We start from the raw sequence: 18,369 nt of genomic DNA, 5'->3' as shown, positions 1-18,369 counted from the left end.
CCGTGTATGTATCATATACTATCGCCCATCCTGAGGTCACCTCACACTCAGGTCAGGATAGGGCTGTAGGGGCTGCTAATAGTAGTGCAGCCCTAGTACATAGGTGTCTCCGTGTATGTATCATATACTATCGCCCATCCTGAGGTCACCTCACACTCAGGTCAGGATAGGGCTGTAGGGGCTGCTAATAGTAGTGCCGCCCTAGTACATGGGTGTCTCCGTGTATGTATCCTATACTATCGCCCATCCTGAGGTCACCTCACACTCAGGTCAGGATAGGGCAGTAGGGGCTGCTAATAGTAGTGCCGCCCTAGTACATAGGTGTCTCCGTGTATGTAACATATACTATCGCCCACCCTGAGGTCACCTCACACTCAGGTCAGGATAGGGCAGTAGGGGCTGCTAATAGTAGTGCCGCCCTAGTACATAGGTGTCTCCATGTATGTATCCTATACTATCACCCACCCTGAGGTCACCTCACACTCAGATCAGGATAGGGCTGTAGGGGCTGCTAATAGTAGTGCAGCCCTAGTACATAGGTGTCTCAGTGTATGTATTATATACTATCGCCCACCCTGAGGTCACCTCACACTCAGGTCAGGATAGGGCTGTAGGGGCTGCTAATAGTAGTGCAGCCCTAGTACATAGGTGTCTCCGTGTATGTATCATATACTATCGCCCATCCTGAGGTCACCTCACACTCAGGTCAGGATAGGGCTGTAGGGGCTGCTAATAGTAGTGCCGCCCTAGTACATAGGTGTCTCCGTGTATGTATCATATACTATCGCCCACTCTGAGGTCACCTCACACTCAGGTCAGGATAGGGCTGTAGGGGCTGCTAATAGTAGTGCCGCCCTAGTACATAGGTGTCTCCGTGTATGTATCCTATACTATCGCCCATCCTGAGGTCACCTCACACTCAGGTCAGGATAGGGCTGTAGGGGCTGCTAATAGTAGTGCCGCCCTAGTACATAGGTGTCTCCATGTATGTATCATATACTATCGCCCACCCTGAGGTCACCTCACACTCAGGTCAGGATAGGGCTGTAGGGGCTGCTAATAGTAGTGCCGCCCTAGTACAGGTTATATAGGTATAGGTGACCTCTATAGGTGTCTCCGTGTATGTATCATGCTGCCTCCTCTGTCCTCTCTGCAGATACTTCAGGCCTGGAGCGCCCCCAGTCATCAACCCGCTGAGTGCCCACTTCCCCCGGGACACAGCTGTGCCAGGATCATTTACACTGACACTCACATGGACCTTACCCAACAGGACAACCGGGGTGTTCAACATCACCAGCCCCCTCCCGGGAGACTGGTTCCTGGCAGCCCACCTACCCAAAGACGAGGGCAAGATCACCATCAAGGTCCAACAGTTCTCAGCGCTCTCTATGTGACTGAGCTGTCTCTCCCTATCTCTGTGACTGAGCTGTCTCTCTCTCTGTGACTGAGCTGTCTCTCCCTATCTCTGTGACTGAGCTGTCTCTCTCTCTGTGACTGAGCTGTCTCTCCCTATCTCTGTGACTGAGCTGTCTCTCTGTGACTGAGCTGTCTCTCTGTGACTGAGCTGTCTCTCTCTGTCTCTGTGACTGAGCTGTCTCTCTCTGTCTCTGTGACTGAGCTGTCTCTCTCTGTCTCTGTGACTGAGCTGTCTCTCTCTGTCTCTGTGACTGAGCTGTCTATCTCTCTCTGTGACTGAGCTGTCTCTCCCTATCTCTGTGACTGAGCTGTCTCTCTGTGACTGAGCTGTCTCTCTGTGACTGAGCTGTCTCTCTCTGTCTCTGTGACTGAGCTGTCTCTCTCTGTCTCTGTGACTGAGCTGTCTCTCTCTGTCTCTGTGACTGAGCTGTCTCTCTCTGTCTCTGTGACTGAGCTGTGTCTCTCTCTCTGTCTATGTGACTGAGCTGTCTCTCTCTTTCTCTGTGACTGAGCTGTCTCTGTGACTGAGCTGTCTCTGTGACTGAGCTGTCTCTCTCTGTCTCTGAGCTGTCTCTCTCTGTCTATGTGACTGAGCTGTCTCTCTCTGTCTATGTGACTGAGCTGTGTCTCTCTCTGTCTCTGTGACTGAGCTGTCTCTCTCTGTCTCTGAGCTGTCTCTCTCTGTCTATGTGACTGAGCTGTCTATCTCTGTCTATGTGACTGAGCTGTGTCTTTCTCTGTCTCTGTGACTGAGCTGTGTCTCTCTGTCTCTGTGAATGAGCTGTGTCTCTCTGTCTCTGTGACTGAGCTGTCTCTCTCTGTCTCTGTGACTGAGCTGTCTCTCTCTCTGTCTCTGTGACTGAGCTGTCTCTCTGTCTCTGTGACTGAGCTGTGTCTCTCTGTCTCTGTGACTGAGCTGTGTCTCTCTGTCTCTGTGACTGAGCTGTCTCTCTCTGTCTCTGTGACTGAGCTGTCTCTCTCTCTGTCTCTGTGACTGAGCTGTCTCTCTGTCTCTGTGACTGAGCTGTGTCTCTCTCTGTCTCTGTGACTGAGCTGTCTCTCTGTCTCTGTGACTGAGCTGTGTCTCTCTTTCTTTGTGACTGAGCTGTGTCTCTCTCTGTATCTGTGACTGAGCTGTGTCTCTCTCTGTCTCTGTGACTGAGCTGTCTCTTTCTCTTTCTCTGTGACTGAGCTGTGTCTCTCTCTGTCTCTGTGACTGAGCTGTCTCTCTCTGTGACTGAGCTGTCTCTCTCTTTCTCTGTGACTGAGCTGTGTCTCTCTGTCTCTGTGACTGAGCTGTGTCTCTCTCTGTCTCTGTGACTGAGCTGTGTCTCTCTCTGTCTCTGTGACTGGGCTGTATCTTTATATCTGTTACTGAGCTGTCTCTCTCTGTCTCTGTGACTGAGCTGTCTCTCTCTGTCTCTGTGACTGAGCTGTGTCTCTCTGTCTCTGTGACTGAGCTGTGTCTCTCTCTGTCTCTGTGACTGAGCTGTGTCTCTCTGTCTCTGTGACTGAGCTGTCTCTCTCTGTCTCTGTGACTGAGCTGTCTCTTTCTCTGTCTCTGTGACTGAGCTGTGTCTCTCTCTGTCTCTGACTGAGCCGTGTCTCTCTCTGTCTCTGTGACTGAGCTGTCTCTCTCTGTCTCTGTGACTGAGCTGTCTCTCTCTGTCTCTGTGACTGAGCTGTCTCTCTCTTTCTCTGTGACTGAGCTGTCTCTCTCTGTCTCTGTTACTGAGCTGTCTCTCTCTGTCTCTGTGACTGAGCAGTCTCTCTCTGTCTATGTGACTGAGCTGTCTCTCTCTGTCTCTGTGACTGAGCCGTATCTCTCTGTCTCTGTGACTGAGCTGTCTCTCTCTGTCTCTGTTACTGAGCTGTCTCTTTATGTCTGTGACTGAGCCGTATCTCTCTGTCTCTGTGACTGAGCTGTCTCTCTCTGTCTCTGTGACTGAGCTGTCTCTCTCTGTCTCTGTGACTGAGCCGTATCTCTCTGTCTCTGTGACTGAGCTGTCTCTCTCTGTCTCTGTGACTGAGCTGCCTCTCTCTGTCTCTGTGACTGAGCTGTCTCTCTCTGTCTCTGTGACTGAGCTGTGTCTCTCTCTGTGACTGAGCTGTCTCTTTCTCTGTGACGGAGCTGTGACTCTCTCTGTCTCTGTGACTGAGCTGTGTCTCTCTGTCTCTGTGACTGAGCTGTCTCTCTGTCTCTGTGACTGAGCTGTCTCTCTCTGTCTCTGTGACTGAGCTGTCTCTCTGTCTCTGTGACTGAGCTGTCTCTTTATATCTCTTTTACTGGGCTGTCTCTTTCTATCTGTTACTGAGCTGTCTCTTTCTGTCTGTGACTGAGCTGTGTCTCTCTGTCTCTGTGACTGAGCTGTCTCTCTCTGTCTCTGAGCTGTCTCTCTGTCTCTGTGATTGAGCTGTCTCTCTGTCTCTGTGACTGAGCTGTCTCTCTCTGTCTCTGTGACTGAGCTGTCTCTCTCTGTCTCTGTGACTGAGCTGTCTCTCTGTCTCTGTGACTGAGCTGTCTCTTTATATCTCTTTGACTGGGCTGTCTCTTTATATCTGTTACTGAGCTGTCTCTTTCTGTCTGTGACTGAGCTGTATCTCTCTTTCTCTGTGACTGAGCTGTCTCTCTCTGTCTCTGTGACTGAGCTGTCTCTCTCTTTCTCTGTGACTGAGCTGTCTCTCTCTTTCTCTGTGACTGAGCTGTCTCTCTGTGACTGAGCTGTGTCTCTCTCTGTCTCTGTGACTGAGCTGTCTCTTTCTGTCTGTGACTGAGCTGTGTCTCTCTGTCTCTGTGACTGAGCTGTCTCTCTCTGTCTCTGAGCTGTCTCTGTGACTGAGCTGTCTCTCTGTCTCTGTGACTGAGCTGTCTCTCTCTGTCTCTGTGACTGAGCTGTCTCTCTCTGTCTCTGTGACTGAGCTGTCTCTCTGTCTCTGTGACTGAGCTGTCTCTTTATATCTCTTTGACTGGGCTGTCTCTTTATATCTGTTACTGAGCTGTCTCTTTCTGTCTGTGACTGAGCTGTATCTCTCTTTCTCTGTGACTGAGCTGTCTCTCTCTGTCTCTGTGACTGAGCTGTCTCTCTCTGTCTCTGTGACTGAGCTGTCTCTCTCTGTCTCTGTGACTGAGCTGTCTCTCTCTGTCTCTGTGACTGAGCTGTCTCTCTCTGTCTCTGTGACTGAGCTGTCTCTCTCTGTCTCTGTGACTGAGCTGTCTCTTTCTCTGTGACTGAGCTGTGTCTCTGTCTCTGTGACTGAGCTGTCTCTCTCTGTCTCTGTGACTGAGCTGTCTCTCTGTCTCTGTGACTGAGCTGTCTCTCTCTGTCTCTGTGACTGAGCTGTCTCTCTCTGTCTCTGTGACTGAGCTGTCTCTCTGTCTCTGTGACTGAGCTGTCTCTTTATATCTCTTTGACTGGGCTGTCTCTTCATATCTGTTACTGAGCTGTGTCTCTTTCTGTCTGTGACTGAGCTGTATCTCTCTTTCTCTGTGACTGAGCTGTCTCTCTCTGTCTCTGTGACTGAGCTGTCTCTCTCTGTCTCTGTGACTGAGCTGTCTCTCTCTTTCTCTGTGACTGAGCTGTCCCTCTGTGACTGAGCTGTCCCTCTGTGACTGAGCTGTGTCTCTCTCTGTCTCGGTGTCTGAGCTGTCTCTCTCTGTCTCTGTGACTGAGCTGTCTCTCTCTGTCTCTGTGACTGAGCTGTCTCTCTCTTTCTCTGTGACTGAGCTGTCCCTCTGTGACTGAGCTGTCCCTCTGTGACTGAGCTGTGTCTCTCTCTGTCTCGGTGTCTGAGCTGTCTCTCTCTGTCTCTGTGACTGAGCTGCCTCTCTCTGTCTCTGTGACTGAGCTGTGTCTCTCTCTGTCTCGGTGTCTGAGCTGTCTCTCTCTGTCTCTGTGACTGAGCTGTCTCTCTCTGTCTATGTGACTGAGCTGTCTCTCTCTTTCTCTGTGACTGAGCTGTCCCTCTGTGACTGAGCTGTCTCTGGGACTGAGCTGTGTCTCTGTCTCTGTGACTGAGCTGTCTCTCTCTGTCTCTGTGACTGAGCTGTCTCTCTCTGTCTCTGTGACTGAGCTGTCTCTCTCTTTCTCTGTGACTGAGCTGTCTCTCTGTGACTGAGCTGTGTCTCTCTCTGTCTCTGTGACTGAGCTGTCTCTTTCTGTCTGTGACTGAGCTGTGTCTCTCTGTCTCTGTGACTGAGCTGTCTCTCTCTGTCTCTGAGCTGTCTCTGTGACTGAGCTGTCTCTCTGTCTCTGTGACTGAGCTGTCTCTCTCTGTCTCTGTGACTGAGCTGTCTCTCTCTGTCTCTGTGACTGAGCTGTCTCTCTGTCTCTGTGACTGAGCTGTCTCTTTATATCTCTTTGACTGGGCTGTCTCTTTATATCTGTTACTGAGCTGTCTCTTTCTGTCTGTGACTGAGCTGTATCTCTCTTTCTCTGTGACTGAGCTGTCTCTCTCTGTCTCTGTGACTGAGCTGTCTCTCTCTGTCTCTGTGACTGAGCTGTCTCTCTCTGTCTCTGTGACTGAGCTGTCTCTCTCTGTCTCTGTGACTGAGCTGTCTCTCTCTGTCTCTGTGACTGAGCTGTCTCTCTCTGTCTCTGTGACTGAGCTGTCTCTCTCTGTCTCTGTGACTGAGCTGTCTCTTTCTCTGTGACTGAGCTGTGTCTCTGTCTCTGTGACTGAGCTGTCTCTCTCTGTCTCTGTGACTGAGCTGTCTCTCTCTGTCTCTGTGACTGAGCTGTGTCTCTCTCTGTCTCTGTGACTGAGCTGTCTCTCTCTGTCTCTGTGACTGAGCTGTCTCTCTCTGTCTCTGTGACTGAGCTGTCTCTCTCTGTCTCTGTGACTGAGCTGTCTCTCTCTGTCTCTGTGACTGAGCTGTCTCTCTGTCTCTGTGACTGAGCTGTCTCTTTATATCTCTTTGACTGGGCTGTCTCTTTATATCTGTTACTGAGCTGTGTCTCTTTCTGTCTGTGACTGAGCTGTATCTCTCTTTCTCTGTGACTGAGCTGTCTCTCTCTGTCTCTGTGACTGAGCTGTCTCTCTCTGTCTCTGTGACTGAGCTGTCTCTCTCTTTCTCTGTGACTGAGCTGTCCCTCTGTGACTGAGCTGTCCCTCTGTGACTGAGCTGTGTCTCTCTCTGTCTCGGTGTCTGAGCTGTCTCTCTCTGTCTCTGTGACTGAGCTGTCTCTCTCTGTCTCTGTGACTGAGCTGTCTCTCTCTTTCTCTGTGACTGAGCTGTCCCTCTGTGACTGAGCTGTCCCTCTGTGACTGAGCTGTGTCTCTCTCTGTCTCGGTGTCTGAGCTGTCTCTCTCTGTCTCTGTGACTGAGCTGCCTCTCTCTGTCTCTGTGACTGAGCTGTGTCTCTCTCTGTCTCGGTGTCTGAGCTGTCTCTCTCTGTCTCTGTGACTGAGCTGTCTCTCTCTGTCTATGTGACTGAGCTGTCTCTCTCTTTCTCTGTGACTGAGCTGTCCCTCTGTGACTGAGCTGTCTCTGGGACTGAGCTGTGTCTCTGTCTCTGTGACTGAGCTGTCTCTCTCTGTCTCTGTGACTGAGCTGTCTCTCTCTGTCTCTGTGACTGAGCTGTCTCTCTCTTTCTCTGTGACTGAGCTGTCTCTCTGTGACTGAGCTGTGTCTCTCTCTGTCTCTGTGACTGAGCTGTCTCTTTCTGTCTGTGACTGAGCTGTGTCTCTCTGTCTCTGTGACTGAGCTGTCTCTCTCTGTCTCTGAGCTGTCTCTGTGACTGAGCTGTCTCTCTGTCTCTGTGACTGAGCTGTCTCTCTCTGTCTCTGTGACTGAGCTGTCTCTCTCTGTCTCTGTGACTGAGCTGTCTCTCTGTCTCTGTGACTGAGCTGTCTCTTTATATCTCTTTGACTGGGCTGTCTCTTTATATCTGTTACTGAGCTGTCTCTTTCTGTCTGTGACTGAGCTGTATCTCTCTTTCTCTGTGACTGAGCTGTCTCTCTCTGTCTCTGTGACTGAGCTGTCTCTCTCTGTCTCTGTGACTGAGCTGTCTCTCTCTGTCTCTGTGACTGAGCTGTCTCTCTCTGTCTCTGTGACTGAGCTGTCTCTCTCTGTCTCTGTGACTGAGCTGTCTCTCTCTGTCTCTGTGACTGAGCTGTCTCTCTCTGTCTCTGTGACTGAGCTGTCTCTTTCTCTGTGACTGAGCTGTGTCTCTGTCTCTGTGACTGAGCTGTCTCTCTCTGTCTCTGTGACTGAGCTGTCTCTCTCTGTCTCTGTGACTGAGCTGTGTCTCTCTCTGTCTCTGTGACTGAGCTGTCTCTCTCTGTCTCTGTGACTGAGCTGTCTCTCTCTGTCTCTGTGACTGAGCTGTCTCTCTCTGTCTCTGTGACTGAGCTGTCTCTCTCTGTCTCTGTGACTGAGCTGTCTCTCTGTCTCTGTGACTGAGCTGTCTCTTTATATCTCTTTGACTGGGCTGTCTCTTTATATCTGTTACTGAGCTGTGTCTCTTTCTGTCTGTGACTGAGCTGTATCTCTCTTTCTCTGTGACTGAGCTGTCTCTCTCTGTCTCTGTGACTGAGCTGTCTCTCTCTGTCTCTGTGACTGAGCTGTCTCTCTCTTTCTCTGTGACTGAGCTGTCCCTCTGTGACTGAGCTGTCCCTCTGTGACTGAGCTGTCTCTCTCTGTCTCGGTGTCTGAGCTGTCTCTCTCTGTCTCTGTGACTGAGCTGTCTCTCTCTGTCTCTGTGACTGAGCTGTCTCTCTCTGTCTCTGTGACTGAGCTGTCTCTCTCTTTCTCTGTGACTGAGCTGTCCCTCTGTGACTGAGCTGTCCCTCTGTGACTGAGCTGTGTCTCTCTCTGTCTCGGTGTCTGAGCTGTCTCTCTCTGTCTCTGTGACTGAGCTGTCTCTCTCTGTCTATGTGACTGAGCTGTCTCTCTCTTTCTCTGTGACTGAGCTGTCCCTCTGTGACTGAGCTGTCTCTGGGACTGAGCTGTGTCTCTGTCTCTGTGACTGAGCTGTCTCTCTCTGTCTCTGTGACTGAGCTGTCTCTCTCTGTCTCTGTGACTGAGCTGTCTCTCTCTGTCTCTGTGACTGAGCTGTCTCTCTCTTTCTCTGTGACTGAGCTGTCCCTCTGTGACTGAGCTGTCTCTGGGACTGAGCTGTGTCTCTGTCTCTGTGACTGAGCTGTCTCTCTCTGTCTCTGTGACTGAGCTGTCTCTCTCTGTCTCTGTGACTGAGCTGTCTCTCTCTGGTGTCATGTTGTCTCTGCATCTTTTACTGAGCTGTCTCTCTGCCATCACACTGTCTCTCTCCGTTACTGATATGTCTCTCTGATGTCACTGATGCCGCGTCCTTGTGATGTGCTCAGTGTAGTGCTGGGGTACCCTGCGTCCCCATAATGTTATCAGCGTAGTGCTGGGGTACCCCGTGATGTGTTCAGTGTAGTGCTGGTGTACCCCGCGATGTGCTCAGTGTAGTGCTGGTGTACCCCGCGATGTGCTCAGTGTAGTGCTGGTGTACCCCGCGATGTGCTCAGTGTAGTGCTGGGGTACCCTGCGTCCCCGCCATGTGCTCAGTGTAGCGCTGGGGTACCCCGCGTCCCCGCCATGTGCTCAGTGTAGTGCTGGGGTACCCCGCGTCCCCGCCATGTGCTCAGTGTAGTGCTGGGGTACCCCGCGTCCCCGCCATGTGCTCAGTGTAGTGCTGGGGTACCCCGCGTCCCCGCCATGTGCTCAGTGTAGTGCTGGGGTACCCCGTGATGTGTTCAGTGTAGTGCTGGGGTACCCCGCGATGTGCTCAGTGTAGCGCTGGGGTACCCTGCGTCCCCGCAATGTGCTCAGTGTAGTGCTGGGGTACCCCGCGTCCCCGCCATGTGCTCAGTGTAGTGCTGGGGTACCCTGCGTCCCCGCCATGTGCTCAGTGTAGTGCTGGGGTACCCCGCATCCCCGCGATGTGCTCAGTGTAGCGCTGGGGTACCCCGCATCCCCGCGATGTGCTCAGTGTAGCGCTGGGGTACCCTGCGTCCCCGCCATGTGCTCAGTGTAGTGCTGGGGTACCCTGCGTCCCCGCGATGTGATCAGTGTAGTGCTGGGGTACCCTGCGTCCCCGCGATGTGCTCAGTGTAGCGCTGGGGTACCCTGCGTCCCCGCGATGTGCTCAGTGTAGCGCTGGGGTACCCTGCGTCCCCGCGATGTGCTCAGTGTAGTGCTGGGGTACCCCATCATGTGCTCAGTGTAGTGCTGGGGTACCCCGTGTCTCTGCCACGGGCTCACTCAGTGTAGTGCTGGGGTACCCCATCATGTGCTCAGTATAGTACTGGGGTACCCTGCATTCCCATAATGTTATCAGTGTAGTGCTGGGGTACCCCATCATGTGCTCAGTGTAGTGCTGGGGTACCCTGCTTCCCCGCAATGTGCTCAGTGTAGCGCTGGGGTACCCTGCGTCCCCGCGATGTGATCAGTGTAGCGCTGGGGTACCCTGCGTCCCCGCGATGTGATCAGTGTAGTGCTGGGGTACCCCGTGTCTCTGCCACGGGCTCACTCAGTGTAGTGCTGGTGTACAATGCATCCTCGCTGACCACACATGCACATCAGCCATTGTCAGATCGGGGAGGGTTCTAGAAGATCCATTTCCTGCTATATGTGATCTGTGCAGCCCATAGGATGCAGCATCTCATCTCCCGTAGAAACAACAGGGGAAGCAGCTGCTGGCAGGAACAGGGTCATCTCCGATGTCTGCTGCCATCCCGGTCATACAGTGTAGGTAACCCCCAAACACCCACACGTATTTACTGATAAGTGGGCATCTTCCTGTGCCAGTCCTGCTGCTCCAGGTGTCTATGGTGGTGTTTGTGACATGGGTGGGGGAGGGTGGCACTGATGTCACTTCTCTCTCTGTGATGTCACGTCTCTCTCTCTGATGTCACCTCTCTCTGTGATGTCACGTCTCTCCCTTTCTCATGCTATCAATCTCTTGCTCTCTGATGTCATTTTTCTTTCTCTTTTTGTCTCTCTGATGTCACTACTATATCTGTCTAATTCTGATGTCACCTTTCTCTGATGTCACTGCTTTCTCTCTCTTTCTCGTTCTGATGTCTCTCACACTCTCTCTCTCTCGCTGATGTCACTACTATCTTTCTGTCACTTCTCTCTCTTCCTCTGATGTCACTTTCCCTCTCTGATGTCACTGATCTCTCTCTCTTTTTCTCATTCTGATGTCTCTTGTGTCTCTTACACTCTCTCTCTCACTGATGTCACTACTATCTCTCTTCCTATGATGTCACTTTCCCTCTCTGATGTCACCCCCCTCTTGTTGTGCGTGCAGGGGTTACACGATGAGTGTCAGTACCTCTTTCAGCCACAGCTCATTGTGCAGAGGGCAGTTGGGGTGCCAGTCCTGTACCCGGGGTACATCACAGAGCAGATGCTACCAGCTCACAATCGCTCAGCATTGTACAAGTGAGTAATCCCATCTGTTCCTGTGTGATGCGGGGAACTTACCTCCAGTACAGTATGTGACCATTATAGGGAACCTTTACCGTGTTCTGCTCCCAGGACATTGGCCCTTATTCTGATTCACTCGCAAAAGCAAATTCCTTCTCAAATGGACAAAACCATGTGCACTGCAGGTGGGGCAGATGTAACTTGTGCCGAGAGAGTTAGATTTGGGTGGGGTTTTTACTTCAAAGGGGGATCTATATTGCAGTGTAAGAATAAAGCAGTCAATATTTACCCTGCACAGAAACAGAATAACTCACCCAAATCTAACTCTCTCTGCACCTGTTACATCTGCCCCACCTGCAGTGCACATGGTTTTGTCCATTTGAGAAGGAATTTGACTTTGCAAGTGAACCAGAATAATAGCCATTGACAGTATTGTGTATTTAGAACTTGCTTTTCCTCTGTACAATGAAACCCTTCAAGAAACTTGTGTAAATGGCGGTGTAAATGGTCCCGTAGCGGGTCCACAGCGTGCAGCACTGGGGAAGCTGTGCCCAGCTGCTGCGGGAGGAGGGGGGTCCCTGCGGGTGCTGAGGGGTACCTGTCAGCCTGAGGTTGGAGGGGATGATGTGTGCCCAGCTGCTGCGGGAGGCGGGGGGTCCCTGCGGGTGTTGAGGGGGGTACCTGTCAGCCTGAGGTCGGAGGGGATGATGTGCGCCGCTGCTGCTGTACCTCCCCCCGCAGCCGCGAAGTTCCTGCGGCGAATGGACAGTAAGTGTCGGGGGTCCCTCCAGCACATGGGAACTAGTACTAGTTCCCATGTGCTGGAGGGACCCCCGCCACTGACTGTCCATTCGCCGGAGGAACTTCGCGGCTGCGGGGGGAGGTACAGCAGCAGCGCACATCATCCCCTCCGACCTCGGGCTGACAGGTACCCCCCCTCCTCTCAGCACCCGGGGACAGCTTCCCCCATCTACCCCCTCAAAATTTTTATTCAAGCAGTAATAATAAATATATATATATAGTGTATCTGTGGCGGCACTCTATGGGCAATAGGTCCCAGCAGGGATGGTATTCAAAAGTAGCAGCTGAAGCAGTGCGGTGCCTTCCAGACCTGTACGCACAACAGTGAGCCAGGTAAATGCAGTAATGTAGAGGGACGGCGGCACTCGCAAAATAAAGACCCAAGCCAGGCTAGTAAAACCAACGTTTCGTGGCTGGTGTCACCACTTTATCAAGGTGCCAAAGAACAAAGTCGATTGGCTGAGAGAGTTCTCAGCCAATCAATGGCTTGCTAGTCATCTCTATGGGCGTTTTTTTCCAAGTTATCTGTTCCTCCCGGCTCCCGCCGCTGCGGCGCTGCCCGGCAGCCAGCGTCATGTCATCAAGTTCTCCCTGCTAGCCTCCCGCTGTCACCCCACCGCAACAGCTTCCTCCTGCCCGGGTCCCTATGTTGCCTCTCCCTGCTCGGCTCTCAATTAGCCGGCATCCCCCGCCCGCTGCCGTCCCTTGCACGGCTCCCTCCTCCTGCAGCTCCGCGGGGACTGCATATGATAAATCCATGCGATTTATCATATGCAAACCTTGGCACATCAAGTGCCTAATCGTGCTTCCCCCTCCCGGGGAGCTGCAGGGGAAATCAGGTCCGACTTGTCCCTAGGACAAGTCGGACTAATGTATGGGGCCTTTAGGCCATGGCTATTCCTATTGTTCTCAGCTGCAATACAATACATAGAACAATAGAGTAGGGGATTAGCAGAGTAATCCTATTATAGGGATAGATGGCAGTGGCTCCATCTGTACACGCACATATCTGTCACACAACATATATACAGAAATACTCTCCACGCTCCCACGCAGGTCGGTCCTTTCTCCAGTAGCACTACCCGGATGAATGCATGAAGAGCCACATGTGTGTATAGTCACGTGTGTATAGTCACATGTGTGTATAGTCACATGTGTGTCTATAGTCACATGTGTGTGTATAGTCACGTGTGTATAGTCACATGTGTGTATAGTCACATGTGTGTGTATAGTCACATGTGTGTGTATAGTCACGTGTGTATAGTCACATGTGTGTATAGTCACATGTGTGTGTATAGTCACATGTGTGTGTATAGTCACGTGTGTATAGTCACATGTGTGTATAGTCACATGTGTGTGTATAGTCACATGTGTGTGTGTATAGTCACGTGTGTATAGTCACATGTGTGTGTATAGTCACGTGTGTATAGTCACATGTGTGTATAGTCACATGTGTGTGTGTATAGTCACATGTGTGTGTGTATAGTCACGTGTGTATAGTCACATGTGTGTATAGTCACATGTGTGTGTATAGTCACGTGTGTGTATAGTCACATGTGTAGTCACGTGTGTATAGTCACATGTGTGTGTGTGTATAGTCACATGTGTGTGTATAGTCACATGTGTGTATATAGTCACGTGTGTATAGTCACATGTGTGTATAGTCACATGTGTGTGTATAGTCACATGTGTGTGTATAGCCACATGTGTGTATAGTCACATGTGTGTGTATAGTCAGATGCGTCTCTTTCCCAATATAGGGAAATCTAAGTGCTATTTTTTGTACCGCAAATCACATGCAACTATATGTGTGATTTGTATGAACAGTGTGATGTTGGCCACACACTATTACATATTATCTCTGATCTCCCGCACTTCCAGGGTCTTTATTCCTCAGTTCACCCTGGGACTGCAGGTCAGTCTCCTCGGATGTCGTCTTGGACTGCGCTCTATTGAAAGATGTCCCCTTCTCCTGAGACTTCGTGCCAAAGCTCCTCCTCTACACAACTCTTCCAGCCAGGACTGCGCCAGCCCCACCGTATGCCAGCTGGTTCTGGCTCTGCCATTATGGCAGCACTGGTATTATGTTTTGGTGGAAAGAACCGGAATATCAGGCACTGCCATCTATTTCCAGCTGACTACACAGCTTCAAGGTGGGTACAAAGGAGCCGGCCTTAGGGTCTGGTATCCTGTTGTCATTGGGATCTTCTGGTATATGAGAGCAGCGCTTGGGGTTTTTATAACCTGATATCATTCTCATTGAGATGTTCTGGTGTGAGAGATCCAGTCTTAGTGGCTGGTAACCTGTTGTCCTTCTCATTGAGATGTTCTGGTGTGAGAGATCCAGTCTTAGTGGCTGGTAACCTGTTGTCCTTCTCATTGGGATGTTCGGGTTTGAGAGATCCAGTCTTGGGGGCTGGTAACCTGTTGTCCTTCTCATTGGGATCTTCTGGTATGTGAGAGCCGGACTTGGGGGCTGGTAACCTGTTGTCCTTCTCATTGGGATCTTCTGGTGTGAGAGAGCTGGACTTGGGGGCTGGTAACCTGTTGTCCTTCTCATTGGGATCTTCTGGTGTGAGAGAGCTGGACTTGGGGGCTGGTAACCTGTTGTATTTCTCATTGGGATCTTCTGGTGTGAGAGAGCTGGACTTGGGGGCTGGTAACCTGTTGTCCTTCTCATTGGGATCTTCTGGTGTGAGAGAGCCGGACTTGGGGGCTGGTAACCTGTTGTCCTTCTCATTGGGATCTTCTGGTGTGAGAGCCAGGGTTTGGGCCTGATAGCCTTATGTAATTCTCATTGGGATGTTCTGATGGGAGAGAGTCGGGCTGGGGTGGGGGAGGGGGGTTAAGTAACCTGTTATCATTCTCATTCGGGTCTTCTAGAGAGCCAGGCTTTGAGGCTGGTAACCTGTTGTCCTTCTCATTAGGATGTTCTGGTGTGAGAGAGCTGGGCTTGGAGGCTGGTAACCTGATGTCACTCTCATTGGGGTCTTTTAGTGTGAGAGCCAGGCTTGTGGTTCAATAACTTGGTGTCATTCTCATTGCGATGTTCTGTTGTGTGAAGTCCAGGCTTGGAGGCTGTAACCTGTTATCATTCTGATTGGGATGTTCTTGTGTGACAAGACTTGGGGTCTGGTAACCTGTTGCCATTCTCAATGGTATCTTCTGGTGTGAGAGAGCCGGGCTTGGAGGATGTGGTTTGATAACCTGCTGTGATTCTTATTGGGATGTCTGATGTGAGTGGTCCAGGCTTGGAGGCTGTAACCTGTTGTCATTCTGATTGGTATGTTCTGGTATGAGAGAGCTGGGCTTGGAGGCTGTGGTCTGGTAACCTGATGTCATTCTCATTGGGATCTTCTGGTATGAAAGAGGAACAGAACTGAGGGAAGAGATGACCTATTGACATACTCACTGATATTCTGGGGCTAATTAGCCACGCATGGGGAGATTGAATATTCATCTTCATTCTCATTGTGATCGAGCATGAATAAGCTGGAGGGGTAAGGATCGGTTCTCCTTCCCATTGTGATTGCCTTTTTCTTGTTGTAGACTGTTCCCGCCCAGGTCTCTCTCGATCTTCCACAAGTCCCAGCTCTTCTCTAAACATGCCTCAATCCTTTGGAGCTGCTGGGGGACTGGCTTCCTTAGAAGGTCTACCTTCTGCAGGGCTTTCTCTGTCAGCTGCTAACATGTCCTGGGGTGACAGCACCATCCTCCTGCCTTCCTGTTGGCCCATACGGCCTACACTGAGGAATGAGCTGGACACCTTCTCAGTTCACTTCTATATATTCTTTGGACCCAATGTTTCTGTACCTCCTGACCGACCAGCCGTGTTCAGCATCAATCTATTGCCGGTGCTGGATAGTGGAGGGGTGCTGAACCTGGAGGTGCGACTCAACGCTGTGAGTAGCAGGATCAGGGCACAGATCTGTGGTTGGTTTGGGTGGGCACACGTATGACTGAGATCTGTGATTGGTGTGGAGGGGCACACGTATGACTGAGGTACAGATCTGTGATTGGTGTGGAGGGGCACACGTATGACTGAGGTAGAGATCTCTGGTTGGTGTGGAGGGGCACACGTATGACTGAGGTAGAGATCTGTGGTTTGTGTGGAGGGGCACACGTATGACTGAGGTAGAGATCTGTGATTGGTGTGGAGGGGCACACGTATGACTGAGGTAGAGATCTGCGATTGGTGTGGATGGGCACACGTATGACTGAGGTAGAGATCTGTGATTGGTGTGGAGGGGCACACGTATGACTGAGGTAGAGATCTGTGATTGGTGTGGAATGGCACATGTATGACTGAGGTAGAGATCTGTGATTGGTGTGGAATGGCACATGTATGACTGAGGTAGAGATCTGTGATTGGTGTGGAGGGGCACACGTATGACTGAGGTAGAGATCTCTGGTTGGTGTGGAGGGGCACATGTATGAGTGAGGTAGAGATCTGTGATTGGTGTGGAGGGGCACACATATGACTGAGGTAGAGATCTCTGGTTGGTGTGGATGGGCACACGTATGACTGAGACAGAGATCTGTGGTTGGTGTGGAGGGGCACACGTATGACTGAGATCTGTGGTTGGTGTGGAGGGGCACACGTATGACTGAGGTAGAGATCCGTGATTGGTGTGGAGGGGCACATGTATGACTGAGGTAGAGATCTCTGGTTGGTGTGGAGGGGCACACGTATGACTGAGGTAGAGATCCATGATTGGTGTGGAGGGGCACATGTATGACTGAGGTAGAGATCTCTGGTTGGTCTGGAGGGGCACACGTATGACTGAGGTAGAGATCTGTGGTTGGGGTGGAGGGGCACACGTATGACTGAGATCTGTGGTTGGTGTGGAGGGGCACACGTATGACTGAGGTAGAGATCTCTGGTTGGTCTGGAGGGGCACACGTATGACTGAGGTAGAGATCTGTGGTTGGGGTGGAGGGGCACACGTATGACTGAGATCTGTGATTGGTGTGGCGTGGCACACGTATGGCACACATGTGTTGCTGTATTTCAGTGATATTACCATTTTCTCTCCTCTGTATCTTCCTATCAGTCCTCTGTGCAAGGTGAGAACCTGACTGTGTTTGGGTGTCTGAACCACGGTGTCCCCCTGATCTCTGGGGATAACGCGTCTATAAGCTGCCAGACAGGTGCGTAGTCATCACATAAAGTGTTCTCCTAGATCCTGATCCTGACAGAGCCACAGGGGCCCTAAGCACCATCCGGTGTGGGTACAACTCCCTGCGCACGGCGTTGTCTAGGTGCCGGCTTCTGTTATATTATACATAGAGCCGGGGGGGGGGGGGAGTAGTGTATGATAATATTTGGGGTGTCCATCTGTTATATTATAGATAGAGCGGGGGGGGGGGGGGGGGTAGTGTATGATAATATTTGGGGTGTCCATCTGTTATATTATATATAGAGCCGGGGGGGGGGGGGGGGTAGTGTATGATAATATTTGGGGTGTCCATCTGTTATATTATATATAGAGCCGGGGGGGGGGGTAGTGTATGATAATATTTGGGGTGTCCATCTGTTATATTATATATAGAGCCGGGGGGGGGGGGGTAGTGTATGATAATATTTGGGGTGTCCATCTGTTATATTATATATAGAGCCGGGGGGGGGTAGTGTATGATAATATTTGGGGTGTCCATCTGTTATATAATATATAGAGCCGGGGGGGGGGGGGGTAGTGTATGATAATATTTGGGGTGTCCATCTGTTATATTATATATAGAGCCAGGGGGGGGGGGGGGGGTAGTGTATGATAATATTTGGGGTGTCCATCTGTTATATTATATATAGAGCCGGGGGGGGGGGGGGGTAGTGTATGATAATATTTGGGGTGTCCATCTGTTATATTATATATAGAGCCGGGGGGGGGGGGGGGTAGTGTATGATAATATTTGGGGTGTCCATCTGTTATATTATATATAGAGCCGGGGGGGGGGGGGTAGTGTATGATAATATTTGGGGTGTCCATCTGTTATATTATATATAGAGCCGGGGGGGGGGGTAGTGTATGATAATATTTGGGGTGTCCATCTGTTATATTATATATAGAGCCGGGGGGGGGGGGGGGGTAGTGTATGATAATATTTGGGGTGTCCATCTGTTATATTATATATAGAGCCGGGGGGGGGGGGGTAGTGTATGATAATATTTGGGGTGTCCATCTGTTATATTATATATAGAGCCGGGGGGGGGGGTAGTGTATGATAATATTTGGGGTGTCCATCTGTTATATTATATATAGAGCCGGGGGGGGGGGTAGTGTATGATAATATTTGGGGTGTCCATCTGTTATATTATATATAGAGCCAGGGGGGGGGGGGGAGTGTATGATAATATTTGGGGTGTCCATCTGTTATATTATATATAGAGCCGGGGGGGGGGGGGGGGGCGGTAGTGTATGATAATATTTGGGGTGTCCATCTGTTATATTATATATAGAGCCGGGGGGGGAGGGGGGGGGGTAGTGTATGATAATATTTGGGGTGTCCATCTGTTATATTATATATAGAGCCGGGGGGGGGGTAGTGTATGATAATATTTGGGGTGTCCATCTGTTATATTATATATAGAGCCGGGGGGGGGGGGTAGTGTATGATAATATTTGGGGTGTCCATCTGTTATATTATATATAGAGCCGGGGGGGGTAGTGTATGATAATATTTGGGGTGTCCATCTGTTATATTATACATAGAGCCGGGGGGGGGGGGGGTAGTGTATGATAATATTTGGGGTG

The 18,369-nt window shown here is 50.9% G+C and overlaps 1 protein-coding gene across 1 annotated transcript in view; it reads left to right on the top strand.

Moving 5' to 3' along the window:
- The first annotated feature begins 1,232 nt into the window (after window positions 1–1,232).
- The window catches only part of LOC146024700 (transmembrane protein 8B-like), a 52,200-nt gene continuing 35,063 nt past the window's right edge, over window positions 1,233–18,369 (top strand). The window contains exons 1-5 of the mRNA XM_083155468.1: window positions 1,233–1,364; window positions 10,698–10,831; window positions 13,499–13,770; window positions 15,167–15,519; window positions 16,672–16,768. Of these exons, the coding sequence (XP_083011594.1) occupies window positions 10,797–10,831; window positions 13,499–13,770; window positions 15,167–15,519; window positions 16,672–16,768 (757 nt within the window). The 5' untranslated portion in view covers window positions 1,233–1,364; window positions 10,698–10,796. The remainder of the gene's footprint in view (window positions 1,365–10,697; window positions 10,832–13,498; window positions 13,771–15,166; window positions 15,520–16,671; window positions 16,769–18,369) is intronic.

The sequence above is a fragment of the Crinia signifera genome, chromosome 1 (assembly GCF_055691185.1).
Source record: "Crinia signifera chromosome 1, ASM5569118v1, whole genome shotgun sequence".
Taxonomy (NCBI): Eukaryota; Metazoa; Chordata; class Amphibia; order Anura; family Myobatrachidae; genus Crinia; species Crinia signifera.
The sequence above is the reverse complement of the archived record's forward strand: the minus strand, read 5'-3'. Positions and strand labels throughout refer to the sequence as shown.